The sequence below is a fragment of the Aulostomus chinensis genome, chromosome 5 (assembly GCF_037954235.1).
Source record: "Aulostomus chinensis isolate RoL2024-O1b breed Wild chromosome 5, RoL_Achi_v1.0, whole genome shotgun sequence".
Taxonomy (NCBI): Eukaryota; Metazoa; Chordata; class Actinopteri; order Syngnathiformes; family Aulostomidae; genus Aulostomus; species Aulostomus chinensis.
The window spans coordinates 24,726,037-24,743,376 of NC_141324.1; the positions used below are offsets into that span (position 1 = coordinate 24,726,037).

At 41.3% G+C, this 17,340-nt stretch overlaps 2 protein-coding genes across 2 annotated transcripts; both read left to right on the plus strand.

The window, feature by feature from the left end:
- Positions 1 to 443: 443 nt before the first annotated feature.
- On the plus strand, positions 444 to 10,852 carry stam (signal transducing adaptor molecule (SH3 domain and ITAM motif) 1). Its single transcript, XM_086204117.1, has 14 exons — positions 444 to 775; positions 2,549 to 2,633; positions 2,829 to 2,904; positions 3,095 to 3,190; positions 3,963 to 4,109; positions 4,220 to 4,310; positions 4,687 to 4,882; positions 5,602 to 5,696; positions 6,042 to 6,130; positions 6,362 to 6,449; positions 6,540 to 6,594; positions 6,684 to 6,837; positions 7,287 to 7,408; positions 7,598 to 10,852. The coding sequence occupies exons 1-14, from the start codon at positions 736 to 738 to the stop codon at positions 7,827 to 7,829; spliced, it is 1,566 nt and encodes a 521-aa protein (XP_086060243.1). The 5' UTR covers positions 444 to 735; the 3' UTR covers positions 7,830 to 10,852.
- Positions 10,853 to 11,720: 868 nt separating this feature from the next.
- Positions 11,721 to 15,631, plus strand: tmem236 (transmembrane protein 236). The gene is made up of 4 exons (XM_086205031.1): positions 11,721 to 12,087; positions 12,543 to 12,615; positions 13,982 to 14,105; positions 14,991 to 15,631. Exons 1-4 carry the CDS (start codon positions 11,837 to 11,839, stop codon positions 15,629 to 15,631), a joined length of 1,089 nt encoding a protein of 362 aa, XP_086061157.1. The 5' UTR covers positions 11,721 to 11,836.
- Positions 15,632 to 17,340: the final 1,709 nt, after the last annotated feature.

The following is a 17,340-nucleotide window of genomic DNA, read 5'->3' on the forward strand; positions in this document are numbered from 1 at the left end:
ACTTTCACATTGCACTACCATCAACACCAGCACTAACTTTAACAATACCTCTCCACAGGCACAGAATACTGACTTTAATTCAGACTTTAATCTAGCCTGTAAAATGTTGGAAGTTGAAAATGTCTTACCTCCCAACATCTTATCATGAAATCATGTAACTACAGCAGCAAAAATGTCTTAAAGAAGTTCAGGTTAAACTGAAAAATTTACAAAATGTATAGTTTTATTAGTTAAATATATTTTAGTTTATGTCTCTATACTTATTTTAGTAGTGAGTGACTCTGGGCTGTAACAAATTCAGACTAGGAGTTAAACCCTAGTGTGAGCAGTCATGATTCATGTGTTGTGTTGTGGTCGACACCACGACGAGTGAACGTCACATGATCAGCATCACCTGACGATGACATGTTATTTTTTTTACGGCAAGGACAGTTTGCAGTTTATGGCTCATTTCTGTTATTGTGCGATTAAATTTGACACATAAGCAGCCGTGTGAGTGTGAGATTATTGTGCCTGAATCGAGCAGTTAATATCAGACTGGACTGTCGCTTCCATTACCCAGCATGCCCCGCTTGTTGCTGTCTCCGAGCGAAGGAGTGACTGTGTAGACTGGAATCGGCTGGCTTACATTTGACATTTATGAAGTTTTCGTTAATATGCATCTTTATTGTATGAAGTAAAGCACCGAGGATAGGAAAATAACAGGCGAATTCTGTTGTTGTCCAAACACCAGCAATGCCACTCTTCACGACCAACCCATTTGACCAAGATGTTGGTGAGTATAGCTGGGTAGAACTGAAGGTTGCTTGTACCAGGCTAGCCGAAGTAGCTGTCGATCTAACAGCTTTGTTTGTGTTCGGCTGTGTCTCCTTTATGGTTTGCCACTGGGGATTTAATGACACTCCAATAAATTAACAGTTGTTTTTAATTTTTTTTAAATTATAGGACACCTTTTGAAATTTACGTCAATCATTATAAGAATGTCTGTTGCGGCTGTGTTTATTGTGAGTCGTATGGCAGCTAGCTCGGCTAGCTAGAAGAAACAGATGGCTAACAGCTAGCAAGTAATTAGCAAGCAGCAGCTAGTAAGGTGAAAACATAAAAAACCCTTGATGGCGTTTAACGAGTGTGACGTTTGGACGTTGTTTTTGTTTTGCAGTCAAATTATGACACGTGTAATTGTTTGGCGAGAAGACCTGGGGTATGACGTTTCCTTTCACTAATGTTAATTGGAGTTGCTAGCTAACGAGCCATCTCCATCATTGTATGCTGGTGGAATCCCATCCTGTGTTGGTTTACTAGTCTGATACGCTGATACAGAGTGACTGGAAGTGACAGAGGATGCGGTTAAATATGAGACCATAAAGGCACGCTCTGTTTCCTGTTCTCTCTCTCATTTATGCCGTGTGGTTAACCACGTCATTAGCATGTGAACTGATTGTAATATCAGATGGACAAAGTACACAAATGCATTACTTTGTTCATACAACAGTGTAGCCATAGTCCTAAAGATAAGGTGCACACTCACATGCCAATACATATTTTTTGACTGGGTTGCTGATGATCTTAGTTATCATCTTCTGCTGTTTTCTTTAGCGTATCAATACTTCGGTACAAACCTGGATGAACACTGGGATGCATGAGGTCCATTTAGATTTGATCCAACTGCCATGCTGAAAATGAGAGACTTTGGCCATAGAAGGTGACCCATGCTAGCCTAGAAAACTAAGATACTCCCGTATCTGAAGCAGTAGGGCAGACGAACGTATCAGCATCTCCATACGAATACCTTGTCCAAAAATAACCGTTAAATTGTGCCAACACCTCTCTATATTTATTGAGATTGTACCCTGCAGTCCAGCTGTCTTTCCTTTTTTCAGTTTATGGTTAAGTCTGTGAATAAGTAATTATTTTTCAGATTTTTCAGTATTTGTAACTGATGCAGAAGCAGCTCAAGCAGCCAGGACTGCAAATGCAGCTGAATGGTTTTTTTTTGTTGTTGTTGTTTTTAAGTTCAACTTAAAAGAAATCGGAGAATTGACATTTTATTTTTTTGTTATCGTGACTTACAGGTGCCTTGCAAGACAAGTCAATTACATTGAGGCCATGTAGTTGACCAGGCAGTTAGTCCACATCCCTGTTTGTATTTTGGTAAAGAGAACCCACCACCAGAACCCAATGTTCTTAGTTATTTCTTAATTGTGCATGTAAGAACTCAGATAGTCAAGTTACAACACTTGAGACATTACCAAATAAAACTGAATATTATGAGGCTCAGCAAACTGGTATTGAGTTTTAAATTGCTGCCATTTTCTCCATGCCTCTCGCTTTAATGTTTATATCAAAGTGTATAATATGCATTTAAAGCCTTGCTTGAAACATGATTATGTCTAATCTGAGGGGGATCTGTCCTTTTAAGATCTTACTCTAAATATCAAGTAATGAAACACTGCTTTGTTTTGTTTTTTTGTTGTTGTTGTTGTTGTTGTTGTTGTTGCCAGTTTTAACTTTTCAGTTAACTTTGGCTGTTTGTGTTTATGTTCTTTAGAGAAAGCAACCAGTGAGATGAACACAGCAGAGGACTGGGGCCTCATTCTGGACATATGTGATAAGATAGGACAATCACGCACTGGGTTAGTTTCTCATCTTTGTACAGTTATTTTTAAGGTTTAAGACTGTGTTAGAGATAAAACCGATAGATACCATGTGTTGTGGGTGAGTATTTTCCATGTAGAACATCTCTAGTCATATAATGTGCCTAATGTGGCTGGATTGTTCGTCCTCAGCTCCAGAACTGTTAATCTTCACAAACCTTTGATCTGTTGCAGGCCAAAAGAATGTCTGCGCTCTATAATGAGAAGAGTCAACCACAAAGATCCCCATGTGGCTATGCAGGCTCTGACTGTAAGCAGCACACTGTCACCAAACACTCACCTTTCATATAAATGGGATTCATTACAGCTGGTCTGTTCATCTAGCTTGAATGATTTTCTCTGAAATGTGAGCTGATAAAGTCACCAAACTTCCTCTACAATATGTTGTATCACGTTGATCAGGCGGTTAGATAAACATCTTGCGCCATCTGTCCCTGCAGCTCCTTGGTGCTTGTGTGTCCAACTGTGGGAAGATATTTCACTTGGAGGTTTGCTCCAGAGAATTTGCAAGTGAAGTCAGTAACGTCTTGAATAAGGTGAGTAGTCATCTCTATGTTCTATACGTTACTGGACGCTCACACCGGAAACATTCATGAGCAGCAGCAGGTGCTGTCATCACTGGCTGCCAACCCTCCAGCAGTCGTGGGTGGAGGGCAGGTCAAGCAGCACTGCTGACTTCAGTTTGGTTGACGCTAATATTAAGTTTATAGTGGAGCAATTCCACTGGCTGGCCATGCATTTGACATGGACGGTGAAGTATACACTCTTAATTGTCAGTAACCTCAAGCATTAAAACAATTATATCTTCCAAAATGTGTATATTAATCGATACATACCTGCACTTTCTTCCCTATGTAATCAGAATCAGAAATCCTTTATTTTAGTCAAACAAATGATACTGATGCACCACATAAGGCTGGGAACTTCGTGAATTAATGATGGGTCTTGTTTATTACCACCATGAAGAGGAATTGATCATTGAAAGGAACGTCAGTTCAGTGGTTGCTACTGGAAGAAAATGTTAAATCCCAATCTGTAATTGGTTGCTGCTGCTAATTTGAAGAAAGTTCAAGTCTGCTCAGCTTCACCTCAGCACTCTTGGTGCTGACAAGACATCTGATGGCCTGCGTCTCCAGCTATTGCTGAGAATGATCGTCAGCTGCAGACAGTCAGCTGCTTTTGTCACTCTTTGCGCTCATGACTAGATCGCACAGTTACCCAGTCTTATTAATGATTTGTGTTTGGTCACATGGAACTAGGCCATACCTCTCATTTTCATGAGTTTTTTTTGTCTATGTTCATCCCAAGGGACATCCTAAAGTATGTGAGAAGCTGAAGGCTCTGATGGTGGAGTGGGCAGAAGACTTCCGCAATGATCCCCAACTCAGTTTGATCTCAGCCATGATCAAAAATCTACGAGAGCAGGGTGTCACTTTCCCTGCTGTGGGCTCCCAGGTAGGTTTACAAGGTGGGATGGTCAGGGGACTTTGGGAGCTTCCTAAACACAATCCTAATCTTACTCTAAATCACGGTTTGTGTGTGTGGTTATCTTCTTTTTCCCTCAGGCTGCAGAACAAGCAAAAGCAAGCCCTGCATTAGTGGCGAAGGATCCTGCGACTACAACAAACAAAAAAGAAGAAGAAGACCTGGCCAAAGGTAAAGGGCCCTTTAGACAAGAAACCACATTTACCAATCTATTTTTGTATGAATGAAACCCACTTTTTATACACTAACTATCTGTACTTTTCTTTTTCTGTTACTCTCAATTAGTAGCACATAAACTATTAATTAGACAAAATCAATGAATTTTCCACAATTAATCCAAACATTTCTTAAAGGCTTGTTATGTGTCAAATGCCATTGCGGCCAACACATCATATTCCACACACTTGAGAAAGCATTTTGTTGAATACAGATCCCCAGAAATATCGCAAGTTGTATTACAATTGAAATAATCTCAAATAGACATATTCTGAAAAAAAATCATGCAGCGCTGCTTTCAAGGTACCGTGTCTGTGTCTTGTGTTTGCAGCTATTGAGCTGTCTCTGAAGGAGCAGCGTCAGCAGCCGCAGACCTCCCTGTCAAGCCTTTACCCCAGCACCTCTAGCCTACTCTCCTCAAACAAGCCGGACGGCAGGAAAGTCCGCGCCATCTACGACTTTGAGGCCGCGGAGGACAACGAGCTCACCTTCAAGTCAGGAGAAATCATCACTATCCTTGATGACAGGTGAGTTCTATGCACTCTTAGCACACACTAATGAATAAGAACATGAGAACACACTGCAGTCAAGAATTAGTTAAATACCAGAGAGGATTTAAGAAAGCTGGCTTGTGATTTGAAGTTGCTTTTCTGCTCCTTGTTAAGCATCTACACTGAACCTGTCAGTTGAAACAAAGATACCTGAGACGTACTGTATCATCACATCCGAACTAATCTGATGGCCAGGCTGGGAATTCTGTTATGGTTTGATTCACAACAGTTTCATCCACTTCTATGTTCAAAGAACGCTAAGTAAAGTCATCCAAGTACCTTAAACTTGCATTCCTTCTAATGGCCAGCAGGGGGCACTTCTGTAGTTGTAAAAAGACTCATGACCCCTGAGAAAATGACCCAGCTTCTCTCTCCACTTATGATCTCAGTCAATATTTTCAAAATAGGTGTATGTACTCAGTCACTAGTTTCATGTCTTCTTCAGTGCAGCATGATGTATATTTTGTCAGTCGTCCTCAAGATAGCGAGGGCAAAAACGCCATACCCCAGGCTGCAGGTACAGTTGCTGCTGCCACCTCTAAAAATCTGTGGCATTATTTCCAAAAGTAACCGTGAAAGAAATTCATACATGAAAGAAGAGGCTCTGGTTATAAAGTAACTGCAAACAGCAATTACTCTTAAGCCCTATAGGTATTTCTTTTCATGTCTGAGGGGGGTTTTCTTTTTAATTTCAGTGACCCCAACTGGTGGAAAGGAGAGACCTACCAGGGTATCGGCCTGTTCCCTTCTAACTTTGTCACAGCCGACCTCACTGCAGAGCCTGAGATGAGTGAGTACTCAACACCCACTTTATCCACTTATGTCATCTGCAGGTTTTGCTGGCCCGTTAGTCCATTAGCAATATAGTTTTATTGATCTCTGAGTGGGAACTACACAATAGTATTCTGGTAACATATCATACCTGGAGTCATGATTCGCCGTCGCAAAAAGATGTCAGAGGGTAAAGAAGTCTGTGAGGAAATTTGTTCATACACCCAAACTTAGCACGTTGGTCATGTGATTTCAGGATGGGTTATGTTTTATTAGTTATTACCTAAATGAATGTTAAGTGAGTTGCATGTTTAACTCGTCACTTCTACTCATGAAAAATGTACTGTAACGTATGAAACCACAGTGAAAACAGAGAAGAAGTCAGTGCAGTTCAGTGAGGACATCCAGGTGGAGACCATCGAGCCTGAGCAGGAGCCCGTTTATATAGATGAGGTAAGTTACTTCCTGTGTGTGTACTGAGCGTGCCCAGATCTTTAAGACTGTATATCAGGAGTGAGGGACAACATCCTAGACTCAACATGGACAAGGTTTCCTATTTTGGAGGAATAAATAGATGAACTGGATTTATTTTTGTTCACCCTCTAGGCTGGATGACATAATTTTGAAGTATTGTTGTTGTTTTTTTCTTTGTTTTGTTTTGTTTTGTTTTCCCAAACCTTTCAGGACAAAATGGACCAGCTACTGCAAATGATTCAGAGTGCAGATCCTACAGACAACCAGTCAGACAGTGTTGAGCTACTACAGTTGGAAGGTAGGGAATGTGAAATCAAATTTGCCCTTTTTGCATCCCATCCACTGGAAATGAAGTGGATTATGATGCCTAATGGTTTTCCTTCATCAGGTGCCTGTAATCAAATGGGACCCCTCATTGACCAGAAGCTGGAAGACATAGACAGGTACATCGAGCATGTGATGTCACAGGCAGGTCAGGATGCATTTAGTGGAGGAATTCTAAACGTCGTCGTGTGTGTGTTTTTGTCCTCAGGAAGCACTCGGAGCTGTCGGAGCTGAATGTGAAGGTGATGGAAGCGCTGTCTTTGTATGCTAAGCTGATGAATGAAGATCCAGTCTACGCCATGTACGCCAAGCTGCAGAGTCAGCAGTACTACATGCAACAGCCTGCTAATACAGTACAACAGGTGAGTGCTAACACCCCGGTGGGATGGATCAACAGTCTTGGATACGCACAGTTGTCTGGACGCTAAACAGCTGATACTTCCTGCAGTTGCTTTAGAGATTTTAGATTTGGTTTTAAATGAATAGGATTTCATTAAACAGTAGCGCACCAGTCAGACTGATGACTGCAGTACAGTCTCATCAGAACAAATGTGTATTTTTGTGTTTTGTGTAAACTGCCCAGTAAGATCTCAAATTAAACTAGGTATTTAAGTGGTGTGCTACTAGGAGTCAGCATCTCGGAGGCATGTTCTGAGAGTCTGTATGTCTGAGAAATGTCGCATCAAGTGGCTTAGTTTGGCATTTACATCATTAGCAGTGTTTTCTGGTGCATTATCCTTCTAGTTCAAAAACAGTTGTTGAGTTTTCCAATCAATATTATGTGCTTCTGTATTTGTGTTTGTGAGCACAGGTCTACCCTGGTCCACCTGCATCAGGTTCATACGTCATGAGTGGCTCTGGGGTGCAGGGTTACAACGTCCCCATGGAGCAGCTGCAAGCAGGGACCCCGATGCAGGGCCAGCCAGCCCCCAGGTGACTGTTAGCATGCCTCAGTGGCTTGACATTATTTAGAGTAACTGAGCGAAGCTGAAAAAAAAAGAAAACACAATTTATTTTTTGGTGAGTTTGAAAAGGTTGGTGAGGTTTTGTTAAAGGTCACGGGTATTTACACGTCCACCTGGCTGGACTGAAGCACTTAACTCATGTTTCACTCCTCCGCAGTGATGTCCACATGTACATGGGCCAGCCGCCTGTCTACACTGCAGCCCCGGGCAGCATGGCACCAGCAGACGTTCACTCCTACCAGAACCCCGCCAGTGCTCCTGGCCCCGCCCCCGGAACAAATCCAGCAGGCATGACACAGGCACCAAACTACAGTACCCCCTCTGGCCAGAGCATAGCACCTTCTTCAGACGCCCCCCAGGCCCCCTACTCAGAAAAGGCCTTGCTATAGGGTCACCCGAGTTCACTGTTTTCCTCACGCATACACATGTCATAGTAGTCATAGATAATTCTTTGCAATTCCTTTACCGTGTTTTATAATTACTTTTATCATGAAAAAACAAGACCAGTGACAAAATGATGAGGACTAAACACTACAGTAAGACTCGTCATTCCAGGTTTAGAAGTGATCACGAGGGTGAAATGATGTGAACGTGGCCACCACTCATGAATTGTTCCTCCGCTCTCCCTCTTCTTCTCCGTGGCTTTACGGGACGTTCTAGTAAAGACACGCGGAAGCTTCCAGCTGCACCTTCAGCCGTAGTTGCACTTATTTTGAGTTCCTGACATCATTCTTGGCAGATCACTTCCAAATCTTGATATGACATGCACTCACTTGCCAGTTCATTAGGTACACCAGCTTGATCAAACTAATCCAGTATAATGGAGCAACCTTAAAATACATACTGCTCTTTATGAGGATTCAGGTTTTGTTGAATTTGCTTGAACAAAGATGATTTACTTCAGTAAAATTCAACTTCCCTACAATCACATCCTGTAGTATGAAATACACATTATACTGCAGTAGTTTTTTGAAAATGTACCCCATAAATTGTCGAGTGAGGGTCGATAGCTTCCTTTTAATCATCGGACAGTTTTAGGACAATTTGCATCGGGCAAACATGTAACTGTTGTAATTATTTACAAAATATTTAAGTGATTACTATTTGTTGAGTTGTAAAGGCAAAGAAGATTCCTCAAAATGCACGCTGGAGCTCCACACGTAGAATCCAGTCCCACCACAGGCCAGCGTCTTGCAAATGTACACAAACACAGTTGCTTCCCTTCACTCGCACGAACATGGAGGGAAACTCTCACTACGCCACAGCCTTCTCACCCTCTTACGTAGCTACAGTGCTAATTATGTCACACACAAAAAAGGGCATTGACTTACATCAAGGAAAAAAAATCTGACTTTTATGTGATGCTGAAAACTACTACTTTCTGTGTATGTTGTCAACTTTTTTTGAAGTACTGAAAACTGAAGACACTTTTTTTGGGGGGAGTGAAAAGAAATGAGGAATTTAAGCATGCACATGGCTTGTGTGTACACACACACACACACACACACACACACATATATACACACGCACACACACTGTACTGAAGTGGTAGTGATGCCTCGCGATGACCTCATGGGTGGGCTGTTTGTTTGCACATGAAGGTGAACTCTGCAGTCAAGATGTTCCTGGTGAATCAAAGGTGTAAAAGCCAAAGAGAACAAAGTACAGGAGAACAAGATATTTTAATAACTGTCATGGTTGATTTGCTACTTCATACTGCAGAGTCCTCCTTTATTTTTTTTTTATTTTTTTTAAATGAGCAGCTTTTAATCTTTTTTGTGGATGCAGGCGCTGGACTCTTACCACAATCTTGGCTACTTTGGGGTGACTTCTTTTAAACAGTCGAATGTCCCCCCCCCCCCCCCCCCCCCCCCGTGTCATGAAAGCATCACCTTAGTCAGTATTGGAAAATGAATACTATGTTTTTGTAGTGCATTTTAATTTATGTTTTGATTGTTAAACTATTTCAAATGGAGAGGCAGTGCAGGATGTATGTATTCAGAGAAAGGGGAGTCTGTGATACTCCGCCTGTCTTAGTTGTATATTTAAATCGCTCACATGAGAACACGGCGGATAGTTCTCTCTGTGTTTGATACATGCTTATCGTACTGTAGGCGGAAATGTGAAGGCTGATCGGACCTCCTCCCCCTCATTTAGTCTGACCTGCGTTAACACTAAGATTAATTCCCAGAGGCAGGAGGGCAGTCACGTTTTACTGATCCCTAAAAATTAAAGTCAGGATTTCTATACAACTCCTTCATGTCTACCTAAGCTGTCAGGCACGTTCATTTGAGACTTTATAGATCCAATATTTCAAGTCTGGTTCTCATCTTGGGTCAGTTCATCAAAAAATGAAAGCACCTTTTAATACTTTTAAGTTGTGAGTAGTTATATTGTGTCTATATGTTAAAGGTTTTTGAGTAATGTTAACAAAGACTCATTTCAAAATGCTGATGAATGCGTAACAGATCATTTACCTGTAGAGTAATACTGAATTATACTAAATGAAGGCGTTGTGAAGCAGTTTATTTTTTAAGTTTTTAACCATTTCTTCTAGATGGCGTCTTAATCCAATTTAAATTAGTTTCATTTCAAGTTCTCTTTAGATGTTTCAGATGTTCTGCCAATCATGTGCCACCTTTAGGATGTACACCAAACCTCAGCTTATGTTCGGCACCGGGGACTGAACTTGATTTTAGCATTTGTTTAACCGATTTTAGAGACAAGGAATCTTACTTTGCTGCCTTCAGCTGAACGACACAGTAAAACATTTGAGAGAGGGTAGAAAACATCACGGAGGCAGCGGGACCAAGAGCCAGTAAATTCTCATCTATAAGATCTTGTTGGACTGAGACTCCTATCTAACTTTATTGTACAGGACTGAGATGCTGCCTGTTTTTAAGTTGTAAACAACATAATTATTGTCAAGTTTTCGTCTAAACTTGTACCCTGCTGTTTGTATGTATTCTTTTAACCATACTATTCACAATAAAACCAGGCCAAATGTACAGTAGAACATGTATGGAGGTGTTTTACTTTACTTACTTTTTTTTTTTTTTTTTTTTTGAACGTTCATATTTTAAAGAATTCTAAATGCCACCAAATAGGTCCTGAATTTATTTGTTTATTTTGATTTTCAATTAAAAATAATGCAACATTTCAACCCCACTAAGGCTTGAGACTGAATTATATAACACTAAAATATTTGAAATTCTACTCCTCAATACTCGTCCACAGAGCAAAGACCCGTCACTCCCCACGTATGTATCAAGTGATATCCTAAACACCTCAATTATTTTTAACGGTAGAAAGATTACTTAGCAACGCGTTTAGTTGTGATCCAGCTGCCCCCAAAGTTACTGTAGATCCGTGGAATTTTGGAATATTCTCAGTAACATACCAAACTGAAACCAACTGAAACCTGTTCCATCAATGTTTATTGTTACAGAGGAAACGCCGTTGCAAAGTTTCTTCTTGTTCTGAAAAGCAAATGAGCTTCATTGTGTGGAACGATGTATGAGCAGAGCTCAGCATTAGATGGCTCATTTTATTAATGGTAATTATTTTTAAGCTGGGGAGGTAGGGAGCAGTGCGATTTGAAACATTTCAAATATTTCTGAAGGTAATTCTGGTCCAGTCTTCTGCAAAACGATCGGAATATGTGGAAATTTGAAGGCTCCATTGCACAAGCACGGGGAAGGAATTTTATTGTGAAAGAGACCGGGTTCAGGTGTTAAACTTGTAAAATGTAAAGTATTTCCATTTTCATATAATTTGGAATTTGAATAAGTGAAGGCGTAAGTGACATTTTAATGTCTGAATGTTCATTTTATTCTGCAAAAAAAATGTCAGATGCATATGGTCGCATTTTTATATTTCTTAATACTGTTTTGTGTTTCGGATGTCTTTAATTATTTCCTGTCTGGCCACTAGAGGGAGATCATTGAGTACCAGATGCAATGAGGCCAAAAACAAGGTTGTTAAACTTTTTAAAGAAAGACACTTACGGAACACATTCACATTTGCTTTAGATTTTAATAAACACAGCCTATATTATCATGGTATGATTTTTACCACGAACAAAATGCCTTTTAAACTAACTTTTCAGTGTCATTTGGCTTGTTTTTATTAATCTTATTTATAGTCTTAATATTTAGTTTCAGCAAGTGCACCACTGATTCTCGGTGTATTTTTGTCCTTGAAATTATGGGATGGGAGTGCTCTTCTTTTTTGTGAGCCCATAAAAGCAAGTATGACCACCTCATTACCTCAGCAATAAAATGCAGCCTCCAGTGCAGTGTAAGCAGTGTCAGTGTGCAGAGTCCAACGGCTCCACGGCTCCTTTTTTTGTGGGAGATGATTTTCAAGTTCAGAGCAGCAACTGGTGTTGGAGATCATGCCCTCGGGGAAGACGGTCAAGCTCATCCTCTATGAGCTGCTGCAGTTTGCAGCACTGAGCGTGACAATATTTGTGATCATGGAGAGATTTGCAAGTTTAATTCATGATGTGAAAGGCCGGGATCTTACCGTCTACTGGCTAGTGGTGGCGGTCTCTATCGCCTACGTGACCTCTGCGACCCTGCTGGTGTGGATTCCTATCAAATATCATATCCTGAAGAGGCGAAACATCGCAGAGACCAAACTTTGGTAAGCTATTATCATCACAGTGATGATAATAAGGCTTTTTGACTCAAACAAACACAATTAAATCTAGCACAAATGAAGTTATTTGAGGAGAAATTGCAATTTTCGATTACATAGAAAAAATTCAATCATACTTAAAGGTATAATCCGTAAGAATAGAAATTCAAGTATCAAGAAGGGATGCAAAAAGTCTTGTTTTATTGACATGTATTTGATATGGAGCCAATTTAAAATAATCGCTATTCTGTATCAGGCAGTTTGATCATTAACAAGGTATCATAAACTGTACTGTATATGAAATTCTTAACCTACAATGTCAGACGGTCGCTTTTAAATAAAAGATCCAGCTAAGTAGCAATTACAATATTTGCCTCAAGTAGTAAATATTACACTTGAGCACAATTATTGCAAATGATCATTCGTCAGATGTGATCTTAAATGCCTATTTTGTCTTTCAGGAGACCCACAGCGCTGGTGTATCTCGTCCTGTGTACATTACCTTGCTTTGCTATTTTAATCGCCAGCTCCAAGGTAACGTCATTAAGACTGATCACACTTGTCACAGAGAGGCAGCTGTTGACGTTCAGTCTTGTTCCGACAGGGTCCTTGAACGGGCATATTTGTTATAAACAGTCCATTTGTGCTCGTTTTATGTCTCCCTCGTGTAACAGATGTGATTAGAGCACTGTAATTATTCACCGAGTGACGGTTGACACGGCACATTGCACCACTGAGGGTTAAAAAAAAAAAAAAGGTTGTGTCATGATGTTTATTTCTTTCAATAAACGTGCTAACTTTTTGCTGTTTTGCTATCCACTCAGAGACGGACAATGAGAGAGGCATTTCTCTCCTGTGAGCTGGCATTCGGTAGCCTGAGACTGTCTGATCGCTAGTTAGCTTAGCATACTGAATGGTAGTGGGTGGGAAGTGTTAGCTTACCAAAGTCATCAAATGGGTAAGGTTCACGATCTTGCCTTGTCCAGAGGTTGTCATCCTCATCCTCTCCTACAAAGTCAGCCATGATTAGTAGTAATTACAGTTGAAGAAGCTGAGGTAGTAGCACTCACTCTTCTTGTAGCAGACAAATGTTTTGCTCTGTTGGGAGTAATGTAGTTCTGGCTATTTATCTGTCTCATAATTTTACATTGTTATTTCATATTAACGAATGATATGACCAACCCGTTTCAGTAATGTAAAGAAAAGCAAAGTTCATTTGTTTACTTAAGGTATGCTAGTCATTCCCACCCACCACCATTAATTGGGCTAAGCTAATTAGCTGGTCTCTGTGAGTCTCGGCTCCCTATTTCACACCCAGAGGAGAGAAGGATTTCTGTCCTCGTATCCGGCTCTGGCAACGATAGCGAATGAGTGTAATTCCAAAAAGTTATGTCCTTTTAAAATATTTTCTCATCAAGGAGTCATAGTACTTTAGCACCATAACAATTAGAGGAACATGGAATGTGTCCCCCGTCACGAGGATGTACCCTGTCTGAGGTATTCAGTAACCCACAGGGAATATAACAGGTTGGCCATTAACTCAAACTTTGATAAACATCCTCCACTCACTCCTACAGAACATTCCATGTTTCATTGTGCTCTTATACTGTTTTATTTGAAAAAATGCTAGAATACAAGACCAAAAAGAGTGGTCAGATACACTAATACACAGAAGCTTTCTTAATCTTGAGTTCAAGGTATTCAGCCACATGATGGGGTAATAAAATCAAATAGCTCCATTAAATATGGAATGCTGGAACTCTTTACCAGTTGAGCCTCATGCTACAAAGACCAGTTTCATTTTTTGTTTCTCCTTTTCATCCCTGGTGATTTCTAATTGTCAGATCAACTCTTTCTACTTTCAACCCGTGAATATTTGCTGTTGTTGGTGGTACTGTAGGTGCAGGTGGACACAGGACACAGACGCGACCATTTTGACGAGTTGCCCGTCTCCTTGGTGCTTTTCTCCCTCATCTGTGTGGATATCGTAGAGAGACTGCAGCCCTGCAGGCTGCTTGGACAAAGTAAGGACTGAACCTTTTTGCATCAGAGGATTTTTAAGGCGTGAGAGGGGGAGACAGACAAGAGAAAGACTATTAGTAACAAAAAGGGCATTGTGTACAAATGCTTCAACCTGTGGGATTTAGTTCAGTCTTTTTTTGTGTGGTAATCTTAGTGTTTTTCCTGCTTCCCAGAGTCAGAACCTGATAAACAAGGAGGATAAATTGTTGTCGTGTATTGGGTGTACTCTGAAGTGATCAGCAATATTAGGCTGGGGTGACTGTCTGTGGGATCAAATTACAATAATAATTCTTCAAAGGCATCCAGGAATGAAAGTATTAGCAGGGGGGAGGGTGTTGGGGTTTTTATTCCAAACTTCCTCCGTGGGTAGGCCTTCCATCTCAGACCCTAGATCCTCTAATCTCGCCTGACGATCCATTAATTGAGGACATAATTGTGAGATTGTTTGATGAGGAAAATAGATGTTAGTTTCAACTTTTCATGCCATTTGAAAGCCATTTGCAACAGTTTTGAGACTCATTGTTGACCTTGTCTGAGAAAAAATAACAAAGATGGTGACTCGACTTCAGAATATAAACTGTCATTTTATGTGCCGTAACACTGTTATCGAATAAAAAGTAAAAGACCACCGAGCACAGAGTGTTAATGGTCACTAGAATGAAGCATTAGGGCAAGTGTTAGAGCTGCTTCCTTGTCAGCACCTACTTTATTGGACCGGCTCCACGACAATATAGCACATATAGGTGTTTATATTTCATGCCAGGGTCAAAGTTTCATTGTCTGTCATGAATGAATCTAAATTGCTTTGCCTTTCTTATCATCACCTCATTATCTGAATGGTCTCATTGTAACTGAAATGCTAAATGGATTTTGTATGTCATTTGTAGATGACAGCCTGGACCAAGACTTTAATATTCCAGGTCTCGTCTTCACCCACCTGGAACCAGTGATCACCGTATCCAGCCAGCTTCACCCTGATGAAGGCCAGAAAGGTCCGACCCAAAGCCAAACTGAGGTCAGGAACGGCAGCGCCTCAGGCAGATGGCAGGACCTCACCAGCTCACCCAACCGTTCAGCTTTCACCTCCCGAGCAGCAAGCCCCTCCTACCTCTACCCCTCATCCTCCCGCCCCAGATCCTACTCCAGCACTCTGGGCTTCCTGTGGAGGAGGGACGGAAGGTCAGAAGTGTTTGTGGAAGGTTTTCTGTTCTGGTTGGACACGGTGGAGATGCTGAGAGTGGCGGGAGAGCCTTCGGTTTTCTACTCAGCCTGGGTGTTCCCCATCTACATCCTCACCTTCCTGTCCACCCTCCGCATGGTCATCACGCCTCATAACCCCATGCTGTGCTCAGCTGGAGTTCTCCTGCAGGACCTTCCTTTCTTTATCATCCGGGTAGCTCTGATTATTGTGTTTGGTTATGTAACACCTGTGTTGTACCCACTGAAAAATGGTCTTGTGAGCTTGACCTTTATCTACTTCACATTCCTGACCAGGCTGAAGATCTTCAGCAGGCAGAGCATGTTCTGAGTGTCACGTTGTTGATTTGTATATTTATGCAGAGGAAACATAAAGGTCCATCCATCCATTTTCTACTGTTTATCCTGTTGAGGGTCGCAGGGGGGCTGGAGCCTATCCCAGCAGCCTTCGGGCCAGACCCTGGACAGGTCACCAGTCCATCACAGGGCCAACACACAGAGACAGACAACCATTCACACTCACAGTCACACCTACGGTCAATTTAGAGTCTCAATCAGCCTCGTCCCCTCTTGATGTCTTTGGACTGTGGGAGGAAGCCGGAGTACCAGAGAGAACCCACACAGGAACAGGGAGAACATGGAGACTCACACAGAGAGATCCTGTGATGGAGCCGGGACTCGAACCTGGAACCACTAACCACTGCACCACCGCTTTGCCCAGCATAAAAGTCCACTCATCTAAATCAAAATGTAAATACGGATTTGTAAGCAAGAGCTGGAGTATAGAGGGAGCCAGCTGTTTTCATTCATGTTTGATATATTTGAATCCACATAGTATTTATTGATATCAGATTTGGTTTATTCCTAATGACTTTATTTTTTTTATCCGACAAGAGAAAAGCTTCAAAGCCATTTCGAACAAGTAAAACACTATAAAATAAATACAATTTGGTTTATCTCTGGTGTAAATCTCCTGATTGCAAAATGATTCAAGTTTTACTGGTCAATGTTTTTTGCTTAAGTCGTGAATTACATAGTAACATACACAACCAGTAAGCAACTAACTGGTTGTGTATGTTTGCTCATCTAAAATATTCTCAGATATTTCCCTCGACAGGTTTTGCACCTCAAACAGCTTGAAGGGGAGTAACCGGATGTTTATTCAGCAACTGTTTGCAGGAATGACAGAAAGATTTAAGAAATGTTTTGTTAACAGCTGGGTGGAAAATACTGTTTCCAGCAAGTATGTGCCGGTTTGGAGTCAACGTGACAAAACCGTCGCCGCTGGTTCCTTTGCCTCAGAAAAACTGCCGCTTGGGAATGAACAGATGGTTCCTGTCAAGAAACATGCAGGAACATACACAGATGCGTAACTAATGAGAGAAATATAACCTGTAGGTTCACTATGAGCTGTCAGATTGATAAAACCTCCCACATCTCAGGCTGAGCAGTCAGAACGTGAAGACGACTGTCATTTCTATATTACTCAAAACCTGCAGGGACTCAGGACGTCTCAGGAGGGACACCCAATCCTCCTGGAGGAGAACCGTCAGATAGAGGAGCCTGAAGTCAGCGCTCAGATTAACTTTCAATGGATTACCAGCAAGACTTTGAGTTTTTACTTTAATTTGTTGGTCCAGCGCAGTAAATGCATGTTGCTGAGTCCAAATGGAATTCCACAGCAGAGAGAAGCTACATTGGGACTTCACCAGTTATTCCCAGTGACTTCTGCTCCATTTACCATGCTTGCAGTTTTCTTTGTCAGCATATCTGAACAAAATTAACTGATCTGACTCATCCTGGCTTTGTTTTTACATAGCAAACCACAGTCATGTTTTTTTGTTATTGGCATAGGCAGCGTGGGGATTTGTGTGATGTCATGCTTATGCAAAGCAATAAATAGGTGCGTGCACGTGTGTGTGTGTGTGTGTGTGTGTGTGTGTGTGTGTGTGTGTGTGTGTGTGTGTGTGTGCGCGCGTGTTAGAGAGAGAGAGAGAGAGAGAGAGAGAGAGAAATGCCTTAAGAATCGAGATGCTGGAA